This window comes from Lepus europaeus, chromosome X, assembly GCF_033115175.1.
Source record: "Lepus europaeus isolate LE1 chromosome X, mLepTim1.pri, whole genome shotgun sequence".
Classification (NCBI taxonomy): Eukaryota; Metazoa; Chordata; class Mammalia; order Lagomorpha; family Leporidae; genus Lepus; species Lepus europaeus.
In genome coordinates, this window is record NC_084850.1 from 19877051 (window position 1) to 19898408 (window position 21358).

At 40.2% G+C, this 21358-nt stretch overlaps 1 protein-coding gene across 5 annotated transcripts in view; it reads right to left on the minus strand.

Moving 5' to 3' along the window:
* Positions 1-21358, minus strand: part of FHL1 (four and a half LIM domains 1) — a 72116-nt gene that overhangs the window by 36040 nt on the left and 14718 nt on the right. For 2 of the 5 annotated variants that reach the window (XM_062183599.1, XM_062183606.1), the window contains exons 2-3: positions 7717-7789; positions 5754-5843 (exon numbers count right to left, since the gene is read on the minus strand). The exons of 2 other annotated variants lie outside the window; for them this stretch is intronic. In XM_062183599.1, the coding sequence (XP_062039583.1) occupies positions 5754-5802 (49 nt within the window). In that variant the 5' untranslated portion in view covers positions 5803-5843; positions 7717-7789. The remainder of the gene's footprint in view (positions 1-5753; positions 5844-7716; positions 7790-21358) is intronic. One more of the 5 variants, XM_062183603.1, reaches the window with a different exon arrangement.

Below are 21358 nucleotides of genomic sequence, written 5' to 3' on the forward strand. Positions count from 1 at the left end.
CAAATGGGCATCTGTTGTTGGCTTAAGTCTTTGTTCTATTAACAGAAGAGCTGACCATGGACAAATCTATTCTGAGAGAAGATGAAAAGACTTTCAAATAGATAAATTATCCATGAGTAAAGTAACACAGTGTATGTTAGCTTTAAATAATGTGTTCTGACTTGATTTTGAATAAATAATTAAATTTCCTAAAACTAGGAGGGAAGTGTTTGGTGCAGTTAAGATGCTGCTTGGGACATTCACTTCCCATACTAGAGTGCTTGAGTTTGAATCCCTGCGCGCTCTCTCTCTCTCTCTCTCTCTCTCTCTCTCTCTCTCTCTGTAACTCTGCCTTTCAAATGAATAAAATAAATCTTTTTTTAAAAGGAGTCATTTGAGCCAACTGAAGTTCAAAATGGTTTGACCCTAGCTACCTTAAAGATCAGATATCTATGTCTTCATTTACCATCCATAGATTTGGTGGAACACCAGGTTTCAATTTCAGTGTCCAAAACTGATTTCTGCCATGGGAATCCTGGTCAAACCCAACCTTTATTGCACACTTCTGTGACGCAGTTTAATGCACTTGAACTCTGAAATACATCTGAACATTTACATGCATGCAAATTTAAAAGACTATAATGGATAGTGGAGACATTCTTAAAAATAAAAAAGTCCCATTGGTTTAATATCCTTACAAAAGGTTCTCTTACATAAAGCTCTCACACACAGTTCATTCACATGAACTCAACAATACTTCATTTCACTGAAAAAATTATTTCCTTGGGTTATCAGGGACATTATGTGTGTATGTATCAAATGACTTCCTAGCTTCATTAACAATTGTCATGTGTATTCTGATCAAGGACTGCATAAGAAGCAAAGACTGTTGAGATTTCACTTTTGAGGGTCCAGTTAGGAGCACTTTTCTAAGTGAGGCAGTTTGTCTCATGAAGTGAAAATAAATTCCTTCTAAATCAGAGGCTGGGAAAAGTTAGGGGATGTTACAAGAGGTCAGAATTAAGTCCATTAAATCCCAAACCCAGATTTAGTCGCCATAGAGACAAGGGAGATAAATAAACCAGTAACCTTAACAAATGGGCTGCACCTTTGCCAGACATATCTCTGACTTACCATTATTTTTACTTAAGTATCTTTCAGTCCAAACACAACTGACTCTGAAGACTACAAAACCAAACAGAACTGGGCCCAAAAGAAATATGAACGCTCATTCAAGCAAAGGGCAAGCGAAAGAAGTCAAGAGCTACCCCCCTTAGCAATGTGCTCTCAGTTCCCCTTGAAAAACGATTGCAACATGAGGCGCAGAGGCAATGACATATGGGGAAAATATGTGGTGCCAAAGCCAGAGGAAACCATGTCAAAAAAGAAAAACAGACATGAAGCAACTGACCTAATTAAATGGAAAAAAAGTACTTAGAGCAGGGAGACAAGTATATCTGAAACAGGGAGTACAGCAGAAGAGGAGGGGGCCACTGGAAGAAGGCTCACAACTGTAATGGGAGTTTTTGTGGCTTGTCTAGATGAGATGGCCATCACTCCTGAATTACAGCTCTACTGAGAGTTTCCTTAAGTGTACAATATATCTTTAGACACGAAGATTCATTCCCTGACTGGCACTACCACATATCAGCTAAAAGCTCTAAAACAAATAGTTGTACTTTCTTCATGTGGGACACCAAGATGCCTCTCTACCAACCACGAAACAACTGAAGAGATATGGGAGCTCAGGATGATGGAACAAAACAAACAAGATGGAATTATATCATGAGGACTCCATGTTTTGGTGCCAGGAAGAAGACCTCATATTTCATAGTGATTTATTAAGCACCTACTGTATGAGAAATGGGCATATGCTGCTTGCAATATGGAGTTAATTGAAGTCAGTAGAGTGGAAGAGTCTCAGCCTCTAAGTGAGCATGGGGAAATAAACCTACAAACCACAATACCATAACATGAACAAAACCTCAAATAACGTGATACTTAGATTTGTCCAAACATCTTCCTGTTCTTCTGTACATGTACAGCTCTCTTTGCATGGTTATGATCAGTATCCATACAATTTTGCATCCTGTATTTTCTAGTAAGGCTATACTACACAAATTCTTTCATATTGCTGTGCCAGTGTCAATGCTGTAGTTGTTAACGTTTATGAAATTCCACTTCATAGATGTACCACAATCTACTTAATAAAAAAGTATGTCGAATAAATGAACTATTTCACTAATGTCACACAACTTAAATTCTTTCTAATTCTTGCATCCCTCCAAGAAACATTGTGGTATCTATTAACATATGACTTTTTTTCTTAGAATAATTTGCTCCTTAGACCACAGAATATCAAAAATAGTATCACTGGATCAAAAGTTAGCAACCTTTGTGACTTTCCCCATTATTGACAAATAGCATTCTGAAAGATTCTGTACCAATTTACAAGGCTACTTACAAGTACATATCCCTTTCAAGGTAATCATAGAAGTATTGAGTTTTCTTTATGTTTTTGTTGACAGAATAAGTGAAAAGCATACTTTACTGATGTATGCATATGCTTGTCTTTGTATACCAATAAGGCCGAACATTATTACATGCATTTATTTACTTTGTGATAGAACTCAGACATCTTTTAACCCATCTATCTATTGGAAGATTCATTCAGCCAAGAGTTGTGAAGCACCTACCATGTGCCAGGCCTATGCTTTGTGTATAAAACAAATTAATCATCTTGTCATATATGCTACAAATTTTTCCTGGTGGGTTCTCTTTTTCATTTTACTTATACTTTTTCTTGCTATATGTTGTAAATACTTGAATCTGTCTATCTCTTCCTTTCTCTTTCTATAATTTCATAGTTTAAAAGTTATCATATATCCAGATTTAATAATTGTTTTATTTTCTTTGGTCTTATTCCAAAATTTTCTAAGAGCCCCATAAATATATTTTCTATAAGTATAAAATGAAAAGCTCTATTTCCTACTTCATGATTTTTGAGCTTTAATATATCATGTTTTTTACTAGAAACAATTTAATACAAAACTTTAAATAGAAGTTCAATTTCTCTTTTATGTGTGCTATGTTGTATTAAAAAAATGTTTTTTACTTACCTTGGTGCAACTAAAATTAAACCCAGGTTTGTAAGGAAAGATTCAACCCAAATAGCCTGGTCAAGATCTTCTATTTCTCAGGCCACAGAAAGACAGAGGGTTCTAGAACAATCTGGAGGATTCCATACCTGTTGATGCTCCTCTTGACTAGGTACCATCTGTAGGGAACTCGCCTCCTCTGAAATGTTAATCTTTAATTCTTTTAATGCACCCTGCCAAAATGAACTTCACCCAAAACCATGCACCTGGAAGCTAGCAAGCTGGTATTTTGAGAGAAAGGATGACCTTAAGTTTGCAACCTCAACTTTACCTAGATCTGGAGTGGAAAACTCATATTCTTGTAAGAATAAAACATTTTGATCACAGCAACTGATCTTTTACCCTAGTGTCACAGAGACAGCAGCATGCTCCACCTAATGAAACAGTGGCTATTTGGCTTCTAGTGTAGCCAAACAGGAATTCAGGCTCAACAGTGTTGGATCTTCTGATATTTCAAGAGAAGCTTAAAAATTTGGATTCTTTAAAATGTGAAATCTCCCCATTTTGAAATGCTGGCAATTCACATAAAATTTGAAAGAACACTTTTGTGTTCCAGATAGCAGCCCACCAGTTTGAGACAATGGCTGCAGACTGACGATATCCAAACTCTTTAAGCCTGTGTAACCCATCTGTGTTGATTTTCCTCTCACTCCTCATTTACCAGGAAAGGGCACATCAACATAAATGGCATAAATCGAATCACTATGACTACTGTCTATTAAAATATTGTGTTCTTTGAATATTAAAAACCTGCAAAATCAATAATAAGAATGACCATATGTCACTGATAAAAATATTTGCTAGATGTGAAACATGTGTTTAATTAATTAACAATATTGTCACTAATATGTTATAAACACAGAGTATTCACATTTTGCTCAGGTCATACACGTGACCAGAATTATGCTGTGTTCAAGTTTGTGTTCCAAATAATTCATAAACTAAAAGGTAGCCAGATGGAATAACTTTAAATTTTTTAATTATAAAGTTAACCTATTATAAATGCTATTTTAAACTTGAAACAGGATCATTATCATGTTTAAAAAATCCTCCTATGGAAACTCAAAGTCCATTTTCCCAAACTGCTCAATTACTCCAAACAAACTTCTAAAAAAGTAGAGTGTGAAACACACAGCTGACATTTGTTTTCATTTGGGGACATTTGGGTCCTAGGCACAGCTGCATCCCCAGCAATTATCACATACTTTATTATTGGCACATGTTTATTTGGAGGTGGCCAAAGTCATAGGCTAAAAGAGCACAATACAGATGAGAAGTTTATGTTGTAACCCTGGATCTGTACTGTACTGTGCTCTTTTAGCCTATGACTTAGGGCAATGCCAAAACAAAAACTAAAATAATTTTCAGTTTCCCCATCTGCGAAAGAGAAAACAATTCAGGGACACCCTACACTGGAGGAATGAAGAGCAGACCCAAAAGATTTCATTTTCACTTCGCTCACCATGAAATTCTTGGCCTGGCACACATACGGCTGGGTGAATGAAGGAATAAAAAACCAGAAGAGAGAACACAAGATGCTACTGCATAATCACATATATTTCCATCACGGTGAAACAACAGATTCTATTTAATTGACTCACCTGAGAAACTCATTGTTTTAAAAGAAAACCCAAGGACACCAAGTTTGGGTCACAATAATGATGTCATTGTAGTATTCTTGATATTGCAAAATCACTTCAAAAATGTGGGTTTTTTTTTAATCAATTAAAATATTCCATTTAGGGACAGGCACTGTGGTGCAGCAGGTTAATCTGCCACTTGTAACACCAGCATCCCATACCACAGTGCTAGTTCATGTTCTGACTGCTCCACTTCTGACCCAGCTCCCTGCTAATGTGCTTCAGAAAGCAGCAGAAGGTTGCTCAAGTAATTGGGTCCTTGCCACCTATGTGAGACAAAACTCAGATGGAGTTCTGGCTTCTGGATTCAGAATGGCCCAACCTGGGCTGACTGTTGTGGCCATTTAGAGAGTGAACCAGCAGCAAATGGAGGCAGGCTCTCTCTCTCTCTCTCTCTCTCTCTCTCTCTCTCTCTCTGTGTGTGTATGTGTGTGTCATTGTGCCTTTCAAATAGGAAAGTGAATAACTATTTAACAAAAATTACATGTTAAGAACACAGAATTGTACACACAGTTTCTACTGAGGTTTCCTACTGATGGAGTTTGTCAAAGTTGCAGGTTGCTATGGGATTACTAAGGGCAAAAAACACATGTGAATTGCCGAGTTTCACCTAGCTGGCATTCCCAACTAATTTGATGGAAGCGACATTTTTCCCTTTCTCCTAACTTCTGAAACTATCTAGTCTTTATCTCTGTAGAAAAACTTTAAAAAAGGAACTGTAGGAGGGCACAGCACTAAAATCTCTGCTCTTGACATAGAGCACAGTGCTTTCAAATTGCCCTAGGATTACTCAGAGATGGGTAACAGAGTCACAGTCTCCTACTTGAGCAAAAACAGTTCTGCTTTGGTTTTCTCTATTGGGGTTAGAGCTAAGATTTTTTTGTTTTAGAAGATATGTTTGTATCACTTTTTCTAAGTTTGAAAACAGCCATCTTATGGATGAGGCTATGAAGGACAGGTATAGCAGGGTACAGACCTGAAGACGAAGATTCCATCTCTGGCAGCTGAGGGGAACTGCTGGTCATTTTATCCTCAGACAAGTTTAAAATCTTGGAAGGACTTCCGACTACAGCCATATTGGTGAAATGGGTAAAATTCAGAAATTCAGATTAAACATTTCTAAACTTTGTCCTTTTTTAGTCTTTAATGTACTTAGGTATTTGAATGAAAATATATATTTAGTATATATATATGGTTGAACATATATATTAACATATTAACATATATATATGGTTGAGTATCCCTAATCCAAAAATATGAAGGTCAAAATGCTCCCAAATCCAAAACTGTTTGGTGCTACCATGATGCCATAAGTGAAGAATTGCAAACCCACCCTCATGTGATGGATCACAGTCAAAACATAGACACAGCAATGGCATTTAAGCTAAGATCCACGTTAAGATGCCTGTGACCCACAGAGAAACACCTGGGTTCAACACCCAGCTCCAATTCCTGACTCAATATTCCTAGTAATATGGACCCTGGCAGGAAGCAGTGATGGCTCAAGTAATTGGATTCTTTTACCTATTTGGAAGACTTCGATTGAGTTCCTAGCTCCCACTTTTGTACACAGCCCAGCTCTGGTCATTGAGGGAATTTGGGGAGTGAACTAGAGGATTATTGGATGAGATCTCTGTACATGTCTCCCTGTCTTGCTCCTTTCTCTCTCAAAAATATTTTTTAAAAACTGAGGGACACTACAAATATTATATAAAAGTACCTTCAGGGTATGTATATAAGGTATATATGAAACATAAATGAGTTCCATATTTACACTTGGGTTCCATCCTTAAGATATATCATTATATATATGCAAAGATTCCAAAATAAAAAAATTCTGAAATCCAAAACACTTCTGGTCTTGAGCATTTCTGGCTAGGGAGAGTCAACTGATATTCTGCAAACTATGGATTTTGAGTAGGTAGATGTAACAAAGGCAACTTGAACCACTCAGTGAGTAACTACCCTGAGATATACTTAGCTACACTGAATGTGTTACTGTAGATAAGGGTGTAACTGTATGTAATGTGTTACTGTAGGTAACATGGAATTGTAGGCAAGGGGGGACAGGGGAGTAGAGAAGACAAAATGCAAAAACCTTCTGATGAAGGAAACTGGAAATCTTGACTGGCATAGTGCTGGCAAATACCACATCTTCTTTTGTAAATTCACACACTGGGGCATAAAAGAAGAGTGACCATTCGTGCACTATGCCTGGATGAGTGGATGAGCCACCTTTTAGATGCTCTCCTTTCATTATTTTCAAACGTGACAGTCCCTTCTCTCAAAGAGAGAAATGAGGAAGCCTAGGCCATCACAGAGTATAAATAAGGCACTCTGGGTAAACAAAGAGGGCCATATGCCTATCCGATATATGGTACATGAAAGGTCTCATCACACCACTCTGGACTTGAGGGCAAATGAGAAAAATCTTTGCTGGCACATATTAATGTAACCCAACAGAAACAGTCTTTGGTGTTTCTAGCAGCAAATTTTTAGTGGCAGTCTTGCGCCTTGGCTCCTTCCACCCCGAGCACAAAGACTCCTGATGGCTCATGCAGTCAGCCCATCCTTCTGCCAGTTGTCTGCAAAAGTCTCCTCTCTCCCATCCCACCGTTTGTTCCATGTAGCTTTCCTGCTCCCTACTGTTCATGCTGATACATGAGCAGATCTTTATTTTCCAAGCGTACCTTCTAGCAGTTGTTATGCCTGGCACACTCACCTTTCATGTCCCCAAGTTCAAAGCAAATGAGATTTTTTTTTCCCCTTGAGAAGGCATTCCCCAGAGAGCTAATATTTAGGGTAAGCAGTAGTCAATTACAATGAACTCCCTTAAACCTCCTGTACAAATAAAGCTCTTTGTGTAATGCCACCTCTAACACCACAAATTGGAAGATTGGAGTTCAGTGTAAGAATTTCTTGCAATCAATAAAGTTCACCTCACACTGGATGTGTGAAAAATACGATGTCTTCAGCAGGGCTAGATGCAGTTGACAATAACGTCCAATGTGCCTAATTAGGGAAAAAATGAGAATCAAGAAGGAAAGTTAGAAAGAAAAAAAAAGTTAACTGCATTTGAAATGGCTCATGGTAACACATCCTACTTAGTATTTACAACCCTTAGAGTTAAAGGAAAACTGCCAAGATGTTCTGCATATTTCTCCAAACGTCTGTTTATCATATAACATTAGCACTGGCAGTGAATCTGGCTCCCTCATTATCAAGCTGTATTAGCTCAAACACTCAGCATTGTTACGGGAGTGAGCTCATGGCCTATTTCAGTTTTAAATTAACATTTGGCAATCACCCGGGTAATCAAAACAAATGACTCAGTCGTTTAGAATAGATTTATTAGTTGAGCCTTTTTTCCCCCTTTAACATCTTTAGAATATTTTGCCACAGGAGGGCTCTGATCCAGCCAGAATGTAGAGCACAAGTCACCAGAGGAATATTTAGTGTTGTTGCCATGGAAACGAGGTGCCAGTGTGACTGCTGAAGTTATCGTCAACCAACAACAGGATTATGATGCAGGCTGGTGGGCAGGCTCATCCCAGTGTGGATGGTCTGCAGCACTGGCAAACAGGTGTGCCCAGTGCTGTTCTCCCATCCCTGACACAAACACAGTCTGCCACCACTTGCCACATCCCACAGGCCTGTTCACAGAACCACAAAACCCCTCCATCTCCCCCTTCTCATATTCAGGAAGGACTGGCTGGGGCAAAGGATAACTGTGATTATTGTACCTATTCCAAAAGTGTGAAATCCTGAAACTCACCAAACATGCTTTTAGATCAACTGTGAAATGTACATGAGCAAACGAAATCTGAGGAAAAGACTTCTCCCTGAGAGGCAGACCCCCAACTGTTTTGTCACTGCTCTGTCCTCACACCTTAAAGCTCTCAAGAAGTATTGATGGAAATAAGGCAAATATAAACCAAATATAACAACCAGGCTTGTAACTACCTTCTCCCCCTGTCAACAACCTTCTCCAGACTAGCAATCGAACAAGTAGTGGTTAGATTTTTAAACGTACTTGGAAATATACAGAAATCTAGTTAGTTCAATAGGCTAATGGGTTCCTCTGTTTAGAGATCTTAGTGACAAGTGTCACAGTTGAAGACAACTCTTCCAAACTTAAAACAGACAAATGTGTTGGCTATCTGAACAGGGTTCTTGTTTGCAAGGTCATAAGCTCAGGAGAAGGCAAAGTTGTGCCAGCGGTGAAGAGCAAGTATCCCAAAGTGGATATTTGAAAGAGACTCACTTCAAAGAACACCTTGTAGTCTTCTTCCCACCTATATTTAAGTGCAGACAATATTTTCATATTCTACCATATAAATATAGTACAGACAATATTTTCATATTCTACCATATCACAATTTGTTTCATATTAGGACCTGGTTTGTCCTACGGGACTTTAGGTTTCTTGGTGGCAGAGACAAAAATCTCATTTCTTTTCAATCTCCCAATGCTTAGTACAGTATGTATACACAAAGGATTTACTTACTCTCACCACCCGCACTCCACTCTTATGGAACTTACTGTTTCTAGAAGGTGTCACACACTTTCATGAAGCTGCAGCTGGAACGCAGCACTGCACAGATGTTCACAGCAGGGGAGTCAGAGTCAGACTGCCTGCCTTCAACCGCTGGCTCTGCCTCTTATTACCTGCACAAACCTTCTGAGCATCATAATGCTACCTATCTCACAGAGGTAAAGAGGTACAGACGTGTCAAGCACTTGGCAGTGCCTTGCCATGAAATGTACTTACTCAGTGAATATCAGATATATAATTATTACTACTATAACAGGCAAAGAATCAAAACGTTATCAAACTCAGAAAATGACGTCATAGGCTGCCCAAAATGCTTAGCACCAAATATGTCCGCCCCTCTTTTGACTCAACCCCAATTTGAACTTCAAACTACTCCATTTTACTCATTCTTCTGAAATTGATTTTTCCTAGAGATGGATACCATTTGTACTGGGCTCTACTTTTCGCTCTAGCTGCTCCTCAGCTTCAGAAGTTCTGCCTGCTGGGGAAGGGGCAGTGAAACTGTCTTCTGGCGGCCAGTCCAGAACCTTGGCCATCCCTTTCAGAAGCGCTTGTACTCATGTTCCCTGATGCCCTCCAGAGGGCAGAAGAGGGAAAGGCCCAAAGCACTCACAATGGGCTCCAACTCAGGCCTGCTAGAGCACTCTTCCCTTCATAATTCTCGCTTTCACTGGCCCAAAAAAAGTCACAGTGAAACATGAACTCCACTTGTACCTCTGTTTCACATTATTGTCTATGCTACGGTGTGTGCCCCACTGAACTGTGGTTGGGTTTGTGAGGATGAAGACACTCAACGGCAGTTGTGTCTGACTATGTACTTTTTAATCGGCAGCATATATCCGTCGCCCTGACCAGACATAATAGGCAATATTGTGCAAATCAAAGGATAAGAACAGCATCTAGCCACACTGGGCAACATGTGATGACAGCAAAATACTCCAAAATAAAACCCCAGTACTTGAGGGTTGATCATGCTTTAAAATAAATCATATTAATATTACACACCCTGACAGAATAAATAAGTGAAATTAGACAAACCATTTGTATTATTCCAGAAGAATCCAGTAGCTACTTTTTAATGATATTTAATATACACAATCACTCTCCTCGGGTTTAACAATGCTGACCCTATCCCTACTGGCAGCCAAGTTTTAAATGATCCTCAGACCACCAATCGATTGGGTGAATTCTGTGGAAAAATAAAATCCAGAGACACTGGCTGCTTGAATGAACTTAAAAGACAAGTTGAATCAATCAAAATGGATGATCTCCACAGATCCATTGTCTCCTGTAAATTCTCTGACTCTTATCACCATGGTAACTGTCCCTTAATGACATCCTTCACAATATTCTCTCCCACCTAAGTTATCAAGGAGTGATGAACCCCAAACATTGTAATTAGATGCACATATGGCAGACCTCTCACTTGTCCTACTTTTATTCAAATACTTGCATTACTATGGGAGTTAGAAATATTGGTATATACATAATCTAAAGCACATTTTAAATATTACCATAACATTTATTAATAAACACAACTGAGATGGCCACTGGCTCATTTCCCTTAACAGGCTGTTAATCAGGAAAATTATTTATTGACACAAAGAGTTGAGATGGGGCCAGCATTGTGGAGTACTAGGCTAAGCCTCCACCAAACGCCAGCATCCAAAATGGGTGCTGATTTGAGTCCAGGCTACTCTACTTCTGATCTAGCTCTCTGTTATGGCCTGGGAAAGCAGTAGAAGATGGCCCAAGTCCTTGGGCCCCTGCACACACATGGGAGACCTGGAAGAAGCTCCTGGCTCCTGGCTTCGGATCCGCCCAGCTCTGACCATTTCAGCCATTTGCGGAGTGAACCAGTAGACGGAGGACCTCTCTCTCTGTCTCTCCCTCTTTCTGTTTGTAACTCTCAAATAAATTAATTAATTAAAAAAAGAGTTGAGATGAAACATGCCTCATTTTGAATATTTACAACATAAGCAAGATGTGCAACATAATCAGATATATAACAGCATTAATTTAACAAATAAAAACTGAAAGAATATTACTAGTTATAGAAATATAATAAAGTCACTAAGATAATTAAGATTTAATATGGGGGCCAGCATTGTGGTGTAGTGCATTAAGCTGCCATCTGCAATGCCAGCATCCCAGATGGGTGTCAGTTCGAGTCCTGGCTGCTCCACTTCTGATCTAACTCTCTGCTAATGCTCCTGGGAGAGGAACAGAAGATGGCCCAAATGGTTGGGCCCATGCAACCCACATGGGAGACCCAAATGAAGCTGTTAGCTCTTGGCTTCAGGCTTGGCCCAGCCCTGGCCATTGCAGCCATTTGGGGAGGGAATCAGCGAATGGGAGATCTCTCTCTCTCTCTTTCTCTCTCTCTCCCTCTGTCTCTCTGCGAATCCTGCATTTCAAATAAAATAAAATAAAACTTTTTTTTTTCAAAAAGATTTAGTCTGGGAGATCATTTCTTCAACAAAAGTTTCCACATTTATTTTATATGATAAAATTACAATATTCTTCACAATTTGGAAAAACATAGGATTTATTCTTATCTGGGAAAATATAGGTAAGATATTTTGAAAGGCACCTTGTAGATCTACTACACATTAAGGCTGTGATTAGTCTAGATTTTCCCACAGGCTTTTGCAGCTCCTTGAGAAAACTAGAAAGTACACAGATTTGCCAAAAGTGTTAGGATAGTGAGCCATTTTTAACTCTGCGTTGGAGTATGTGTAACTCCTTAAAATATTGAATCTGCTTTTATAGTTTTTTTAAAAAAAGATTTATTTTACTTTATTTTAAAGGCACAGAGTTATGGGGGCATAGGGGAGAGGGAGAGAGAGAGAGAGAGAGAGAGAGACTCTTCCATATGCTGATCATTCCCCAAGTAGCTGCAATGGCCAGGGCTGGGCCATGCTGAAGTCAGGAGACAGGAGCTTCCTCCAAGTCTCCCACGTGGGTAGCAGGGGGCCAAGCACATGGGCCATCTTCGGCTGCTTTCCCAGGAGCATTAGCAGGGAGCTGAGAAGTAGAGCATCCAGGACTCAAACCAGCATCCATATGGGATGTCCGCATTGCAGGTGGTGGCTTAACTAGCAACACCATAACGCCAGATTCGGATTTTCAAACTGATAAATTAAAAGGAGTCTTTGCTTTTGGACGTGCCACAACCAATAAACTAACAAAAGGTGGAAGGATTAGCAGTGTAGTCTAACATGCCCCAAATAAATACCAAGGATCTGTTTCCATGGGTAATTTCTGAATGCACGCTTAAATAATTTTTTGGTCATAAAAGGGGAATAAGAAAAATATATTTGTTATTTGGTTAATAAGTTAACCAGTTAAGATACAGGTTAAGACTCCCAAATCCTATGTCAGAATGCGTAGACTCAATACTCAGCTCCACTGCTGAGTCAAGTTTTCTACCAACACATACCGTAGGAGGCAGCAGTGATGGCTCCAGTGATTGGGTTCCTGCCACCCACATTAGAGAACTGGATTGAGCTCCTGGTTCCTACACTTGATCTTAGCCAAAAGGCCAAGAAGCAATGAGTTCCTGGTTCCTGACTTCTGACATTGGCTTTGTCCTCAGCCATAGCCATTACAGGCATCTGGGGAGTGAACCATTGAAGGAAAAGCTCGCTCTCTCTCTCTCTCTCTCTCTATCTCTCTCTGACTTTCCAATTAAAAAACATTATAGAGGAAATGAAAATTATCAGGCATTAGGAACAAAAGGAAACAAAGCAAGAACACAAACCAAATGGCAAAATCCAGAGAGAAAAATAGGGCGGCAGATATTTGCCAAAGTCAAAAGGTAAAATCTTGAAATTCTTGTCCTTTGCTCTAATGTTCAATGATATTTTTGTTTTGTTTTAAATATGGAGATTAATGTCCTTTCAATGACTATCACAACAGCAATCAAACAAAACAAAAAATAAAATGAAAATTCACTTAATTGATTGATGGGCTTGAATTAGTCACTGCCAAGTTTAAAACTTTCCCAGGTCTCCAAGCATTCTTTTGTTAACAAAAACAGCATTTTCCCCCGAAGTAAGGGCCATGGGTAGCTTTTAGGTGAGTATAAATCTGTACTTTTATATAAGTTGTTGTGTACCCACAAATTAGAACTCCTAAAGCATAGCAATGAGGGACAAAGGAAGGTACAGATTCATAAATGACATTTCTGATACACACATCTAGAGAACACTGGCTTTCCCAGGAGTCTGAGAGGGATTCCTGAACCAAAGACATTCTACGACTGCTGTTCTCCCACAGCCATCACAAATCCCTGCCCATTCTTCCTGCAAAAGAGCTTTCACACTTTTCAATCTTATAATCTCATATCTCCAGGGCTAACTTGGCCCAATATCATCTCATACCTAGGCTACTTCATGAGATTTTTTGATTATGGATATGCCCCCTACTTCAAACAGCTGTCAGAATAATCTCTGAAATGCATCACCTCAAATGGGTCACTTCCTTTCCCCCAATACTTAGGTCATTGTTCTCTTTTTTAAAAAAGGATTTATGCATTTGAAAGACAGAGTGACACAGAGAGAGAGACACAGACATACCACTCATCCAATGGTTCACTCCCCAAATGCCAGCAACAGCCTGGGCTGGGCTAGGCCACAACCAAGAGCCAAGAACACTACTCAGGTCTCACACATGGGTGGAAGGGGCCCAAGTACTTCAGCCATCATTTGCTGCCTGCAAAGTGCATTAGCAGAGAACTGGATCAGAAGCAGAGGTGGCACTTATTCCCAGGCACTCTGAAATGTGCTATGGGTGTCCCAAGCAGCAGCAGCTTAACCCACTACATCACAATGCCTACCCCAGCTCATTGTAATCTAAAAGACACATCTTTTAGCATGAAATTCAAAGTCTTCCAATGGGATTCCATCCCACTTTTCATCTTCCTTTATATATACACTCAGCTCTGGCTTTGGCTGACTCTGAAATTCATCACCACTAGAGAATTATAGGTGATTTGGCTCATGCCACTTTTCCCTAAAAAAGGATTTTCAAAACTGGCTGCACCTGGGGAGTCAGAGCAACTAGTGATGGCTGGATGCCTACTTTGGTTTGAATGGGTCCCTTCAAAATTCAGGTGTTGAAACGTAATGACCAATGACAATATTAACAGGTGGAGCCTTTAAGAGACAATTTGAGGGGCCCTTCTCTGTGAATGGGATTAAGGTCCTTATAAACAAGGCTCCCCATGTTGTGGCCATCTTGCCCTCTGCCTTCTGCCATGTAAGAACACAGTGATCCTCATTTCCAGAGGATACAATAGTGTGGTGCCATATTGGAAGTAGAGAGTAGCCTTCCCAAGACAACTCAACATACCCACACCTTGATCTTGAACTTCTCAAACTCCAGAATGATGAAAAATAAATTTCTACTCTTTATAAATAGCTCAGTCTCAGATATTCTGCTATGGCAGCACAAACAGACCAAGATAGTACCCCCACGGGGCTAGCCTTGTGGTGCAGGGGATTAAGCTTGCCATGCCAGCATCTCATATCTAAGTGCCAGTTCAAGTACTGGCTGTTTGGTTTCTGACCCACTTTTCTGCTAATGTGCCTGGGAAAGCAGATCGCCTAACTACTTGGGCGCCTACCATTCATGTGTGAGACCCAGATGGAGTTCCTGACTCTTGGCTTTGGACTGTCCCAGCCCTGGCCATTGCACCCATTTGGGGAGTGAATCAATAGATGGAATCAATATCAGTATCTATCATTCTCTCTCTCTCCTTCTCTCCCTCCCTCCCTGTCACTCTGCCTTTCAAATAAAATCAACCTTTCTAAAAAAAAGATGGGGCTGGGGGATGGTGGCGCTGTGTCATAGCAGGTAAGGCCACCGCCTACAGTGCCAGCATCACAAATGGGTGCCAGTTCGAGACCCGGATGCTCTGCTTCCAATCTAGCTCTCAGCTATGGCCTGGGAAATCAGTAGAAGATGGCCCAAGCCCTTGGGTCCTTGCACCTGCGTGGGAGACCTGGAGGAAGCTCCTGGCTCCTGGCTTCAGATAGACTCAGCTCTGGCCATTGTGGCCATTTGGGTAGTGAACCAGCAGATGGAAGACCTCTCTCTCTCTCTCTAGACCTCTCTCTCTCTGTCTCTCTGCCTCTGCCTCTGCCTCTCTGTAATTCTGCCTTTCACATAAATAAATCTTTTTTAAGAAATGAGGGCAGGCATTGTGACACAGCAGGTTTAGCTGCCCCCTGTGACACCAGCATCCCATATGAACACCAGTTCAAGTCCTGACTGCTCCACTTCGGATCCAGCTCCCTGCTAATGCTGAGAAAGCAGCAGAACATGTCTCAAGCCTTGGGCCCCTGCATCTATGTGGGAGACACTGATGGAGGTCATGGCTCCTGGCTTCAGCCGGGGACCAGCCATTGTGACCATTTGGGGAGTGAACCAGTGGACGGAAGAGCTCACTCTCTCACTTTCTCTCTCTCTCTCTCCCTCTCCCTCTCTCCCTCTTTCTGTAATTCTGCCTTTCAAATAAACAATTTTTTTTCCTAAAAAAGAAAACCCCACTCTCAAATAGTTGCCCCAAAGTAGTCTAATGTACAGACAAGGCTGAGAACCACATCCTCAAATTCCTATAGCCTGTAGTTGCCAAACTTTAATGGACATCAGAATCTCTGGGGATGTGTGCTTGTTAAAACACCATCTGGGCCCCATCCCCAGTATTTCTGATTCAGTAGGTTTGGAGTGGGGCCCACGAACTCATATTTCTAGCAGGCTGTCAGGTGATCCTGCTGTCCCTTCTCACTTTGAGAAACACCAGTTTATACTCATAATTAGCATGATTATACTTTATAGTACAAAAATATATGTTCCATAAGTATATTATGCTAATTATTACATGGGCAATTCATTTGGCAGGTCTTATGGTTTGAACAGGACTTAGCTCCCCAAACTGATGCAAACATTTAATCCCCAAAGTCTTATGTTAATGGTTAATGGACTAATGTTAATGATGGGTGGAAAGTGGAGGTTTGATCCAAGTATGGCGTCTGAAGGTGGGGTCTACGGGAAGGGACTGGATTGGACTACATCGCTGAGGTAGAGCCCCATGATGAAATCATGATGGATTTATAAAGAGACGCATGTAATACTTTATCCATTTTGGTATTTTTTTGTTCCAGTACTAGTGGTTGAACTCTGTAATTAACACACAATTATTCTTAGGCGTTTAAATTTTAACTGAAAAGTGATCCCTGTTAGGAATTTGGAAAACATTATGCTGAGTGAAATAAGCCAGTGCCAAAGGGACAAATATCATATGTTCTCCCTGATCAGTGACAACTAACCAAGCACCAAAAAGGAAACCTGTTAAAGTGAAATGAACACTATGAGAAACGGTGACTTTATCAGCCCTTGCCCTGACTGTTGATGAACAACTCAATATGTTATCCCTCTTAGTATTTTTTTTGTTTGTTCTACTTAATACTTTTGGTTGAATACTGTAATCAATACACAGTTATTATTAAGTGTTGAAACTTAACTGAAAAGTGATCCCTGTTAAATATAAGAGTGGGAATAAGAGAGGGAAGAGATGTGCAATTTGGGACATGCTCAAGCTGACTTGCCCCAAACGGTAGAGTTAGAAACATACCAGGGGATTCCAATTCAATCCCATCAAGGTGGCATGTACCAATGCCATCTCACTAGTCCAAGTGATCAATTTCTGTTCACAATTGATCATAATGATAGGACTAAGAGTCAAAGGGATCACATAAACTAGACTAGTGGCTGCAAATACTAACGGATAGAATGAAAAAGGGAGAGAACGATCCAACATGGGAAGCTGGATACACAGCATACTCATAGAATGGCAGATGTCTTAAACAGCACTCTGGCCTCAGAATCAGCCCTTAAGGCATGCAGATCCGGCTGAAAAGCCCATGAGAGCATTTCAGGCATGGAAAGCCAAGACACTCTGGAAAAAAAAAAACAACAACAACAACAACAAACCTAAATGAAAGATCTCCGCGAGTGAGATCCCAGTGGAAAGAACAGGTCATCAAAGAAGGAGGTACCTTTCTCTGAAGGGACGAGAGAACTTCCACTTTGACTATGACCTTGTCTAAATATGATCAGAGTTGGTGAACTCAAAAGGCTTCCATAGCCTTGGCAACTCGTGATAAGAGCCTAGGGGGATTACTGATGCCATAAACAAGAGTGTCAATTTGTTAAGTCAACAACAGGAGTCACTGTGCACTTACTCCTCATGTAGGATCTCTGTCCTTAATGCGCTGTACATCGTGATTTAATGCTATAACTAGTACTCAAACAGTATTTTTTCACTTTGTGTTTCTATGTGGGTGCAAACTGTTGAGATCTTTACTTAATATATGCTAAACTGATCCTCTGTATATAAAGAGAATTGAAAATGAATCTTGATGTGAATGGAAGGGGAGAGGGAGCGGGAGAGGGGAGGGTTGCGGGTGGGAGGGAAGTTATGGGGGGAAGCCATTGTAGTCCGTAAGCTGTACTTTGGAAATTTATATTCATTAAATAAAAGTTTTTTAAAAAAAAGAGACGCATGGACATGGAGGAAGAGAGTGCCCCCTGTGTCCTCTTGTCTCTCTCCTTCCTGGATCCCCATGTGATTTTCCCTCTGCCATTCTCCCGCCTCACCAGCAGCCTGAACCAATGGGGACAACTCAATCTTGGGCTGTGAACTTCCAAACTGTTACCTGAAATAAATCTCCTTCCCTCCTAAGTAGTTCCTCCTAGGTTTCTTAGTTAAAATACAAAAAGCTGACTAATACAGCAAGAGAATGTGCCATCTTCTGGAATCTGTTCCACATCTGTCTATGAGTCAAACTGCAGAATGTCTTAGACATGATGCAGTCTTATTCCCTTTTGATAGACTGAGACCCACAGTGATTTGCCCAGAGGATCAGCTAGTTAAGAGCAGCAGTAAAGCTAAGATGCAAAACTCCTGATTCCTCCACCCCCGGATCAATACTCCCCACTACATCCTTGTTGTCTCTAACAGCTTCTCCAATTAGAATGGACAGTCATTGCTTGATGAAATTACTCTGGTTTTAATATTTCCCACTGCATCTAATATGCCTAGCCAAGTGCTTTGCACATCAGAGTAAGCACTCAATAAACATTTGTTGATTTCATTTTATGAAGTACTCAGCCCCATACTTTTCATAAGCTGGGTTTGGCACTCTGTGAACTGTTTCCCTACAGTTTGGCAACTGGGCAGCTTTGCTCAAATGAATTTAAATCCTTCACATCAGCGTGCATGCTGTCATCATCTGCTATAAGGACAATAATAAACATAAAGAAAAATCATGGGAGTGGCAGGAATGACAAGTAAGCTTATAAGGTGACAGAATGCTACTTTTAAGTTGTATGTCAGAAAACATTTATGAAGTACCCTGAGTTCCACCTGATACCTAACGAAACAACACAACATAGCAGTAAAATTCAGACAAAGAAATGAAGAAGTACACTGTTTTGGGAGTCTGAATTCTTAGGCCAATTTTTTTTTGTGTGTGTTAAGGCCCTCAGTGTTCTTTTTTTCTCAATGTTCTTTAATAGAAAACTCTAAAGTAACTGGATTAAGGAAACAGAAGAAAGGGAACTAAGAGGAGCCAAAGGGTGCCAATAAGCAGGTGGGTGAGCAGCAAGGGGGCAAAAGGATGCTGTCACATTCATGCCTCAAGCCACAGCAACTGTACCTTCTTGGTCCTTTCACACCAGGGGGTTCCACATCTGTGGATTCTACCCACAGTGAATGGAAAATATTTGGAAAAAAATTAATCTGCACTGAGCATGTACAGATTTTTCTTATCATTAGTCTCTAAACAATACAGTGTAACAGCTATTTACATAGCATTTATATTGTATTAAGTATTATAAGTAACCTAGAGATGATTTGAAGTGTGCAGGAGAATGTGTGTATATAAATTCTATGCCATGGTGAATAAGAGACTTGAGCATCCACAGATTTTGGTAATGGTACGAGTCCTAGAACCAATCCCTTTCAGATCCAGAGGGATGGCTGGAACTGCAGCACCTATCAAGCACAACTAGTTTAGCCTGTCTATAGCTGTGGGACAATGGCATTCAGAGTTGAGCAGACTGTTGCTCTGGCCATCTTTCAAATCAGCAGGAACTGCTGTGAAGTGGAGTAAGCTGCAGAGGTTGTGCGACCTTATGGCTTACTTCCGGAACACAGTAACCAGTTATCTCCACCAATGAACCAGAACCTCCAGCCTCCACTACAGGTCGTGACTTAAGGGAGACATTATTTGTTCCTTCTCTTCCCTCTTCCCTCTCTGAAATTTTTAAAAATAAATTATAAAATCCACTGCTTCCAGCGGAGGCAACACCACATGTATAGTCAAGCAGGCTAACAGCAAAATTAAGGGGAAAAAAGTAAGTAAAGCATCAAATAACAGGTATAATAAGGAGTATACATAACAGATTCATACATGAAGAATTACTTTCTGATATGCAAAACAAAGTTTAATAAGTTAAACTGAGTTGAATTCTATAACTAACTCTTCCCTTTGTTAGTATTTTTCCAGGTAACTTTTTGTACTATGAAGCTTTTCACATTGGGTCTTATCCCAATTGCATGGAGACCCACACCCTCTAGATATCCATAGCATGAGTGGATGTCCCCTGTAACAACCATTTTGTGTTCTAATCCTCAATGTTTTGTCAGATGTTTTTCTCTTCCAGTGATTTTAGCATCGCCACAGCATCTGCTTGATTGTTTCTCAATCCCAGCAACTCTCTTAGAGCCAATCCTGCTGTCGCTACTACCTACCAGACAAAGTTCAGTTCTCACAGCCAACTCCGGAAAGAAACACATATTTGTAGCTGCTCATCATAGTTACCCAGTTCCAATATAAGAAATCATTTACATGAATCCCTATAACAACTTAATCTTTTCACACACATTTACCATAGAGTAGGCCACACTGAGCACTTGCCAAGGGCTGCTGGTGTTAGGTCTATGCTTCGACAAGCCACAGAGTAAATGCCCTTGGGCCCAAACCAATGTCTGACCTGTATACTGGCTCAGAGTGTTTTCTTGAGCTCACCAACTGTCATTGTCACTAGGCTCACAGGGTTGTAGTGCAGGAAATTAGTCAAATCTGGGAGTCCGTATCATGACAACGATGGCATAATGTCCCAGTGGGTGGCAGACAAAGGAAGTTTCAGGCCATGGACACTCTGGTCTGCCCACTGACTATTGTGTAAGCAGGCAGTGTTCAATAGTACTGGCCAGCTCTCCTGGGAGCTCATACTTTCCTTTTCAGGGGCCATGCCCCCACTTACATCACTCAAGGAGAAGCATTCCTTTTCATTTCTTCTCACTGAAAAACAAACCCTGACTTTTAACCTACAAGGTAATAAGAAAAAGAGACTGAGATATTATTTGTATTTCTGAAACTAAAACATATGAAGAGTTTTTTCCAAAATTCATAAGCTTCATGTTTTTCCAAATTCATAAGCTTTTATGTTTGCAGAAAAATTGCATGGCAAGTAATCAGTTCCCACATATCTCCTCACCACCTCCCTCCCACTTTTCCCTATATTAGTGGGGTACATTTGTCAAAATTGATGGACCCATCTAAATCGTTAAGTCCCAAGTTTTCAATTCTGTGCATATTACAACACCATAATATTTATCAAAGTTACCATAAGTGGTATATTTGGTGCTAAATTTAAGTTCTTTATAGGGGTCCTATATATAGGATGATGGGACATCAAGAGTTAATATTATTATGAACTAAAATTCATAGCTTATATTATGTTCATTCTCTGTGCTGTGCATTTTATGGGTCCTGACACATGTTAAAGGGTTTTTTTAATGTCTTTACAGAACATTCTGAGGAATAATAAATCGCCTTATCTCAAGACAATTTTAATTGCTTTTGCTTTGTCATAGAGAATATTATGATGTAAATCATCCATTTGTTTAATGAGTCATGGATTCAAAGACCTTCATAACATAGCCCAGCAAA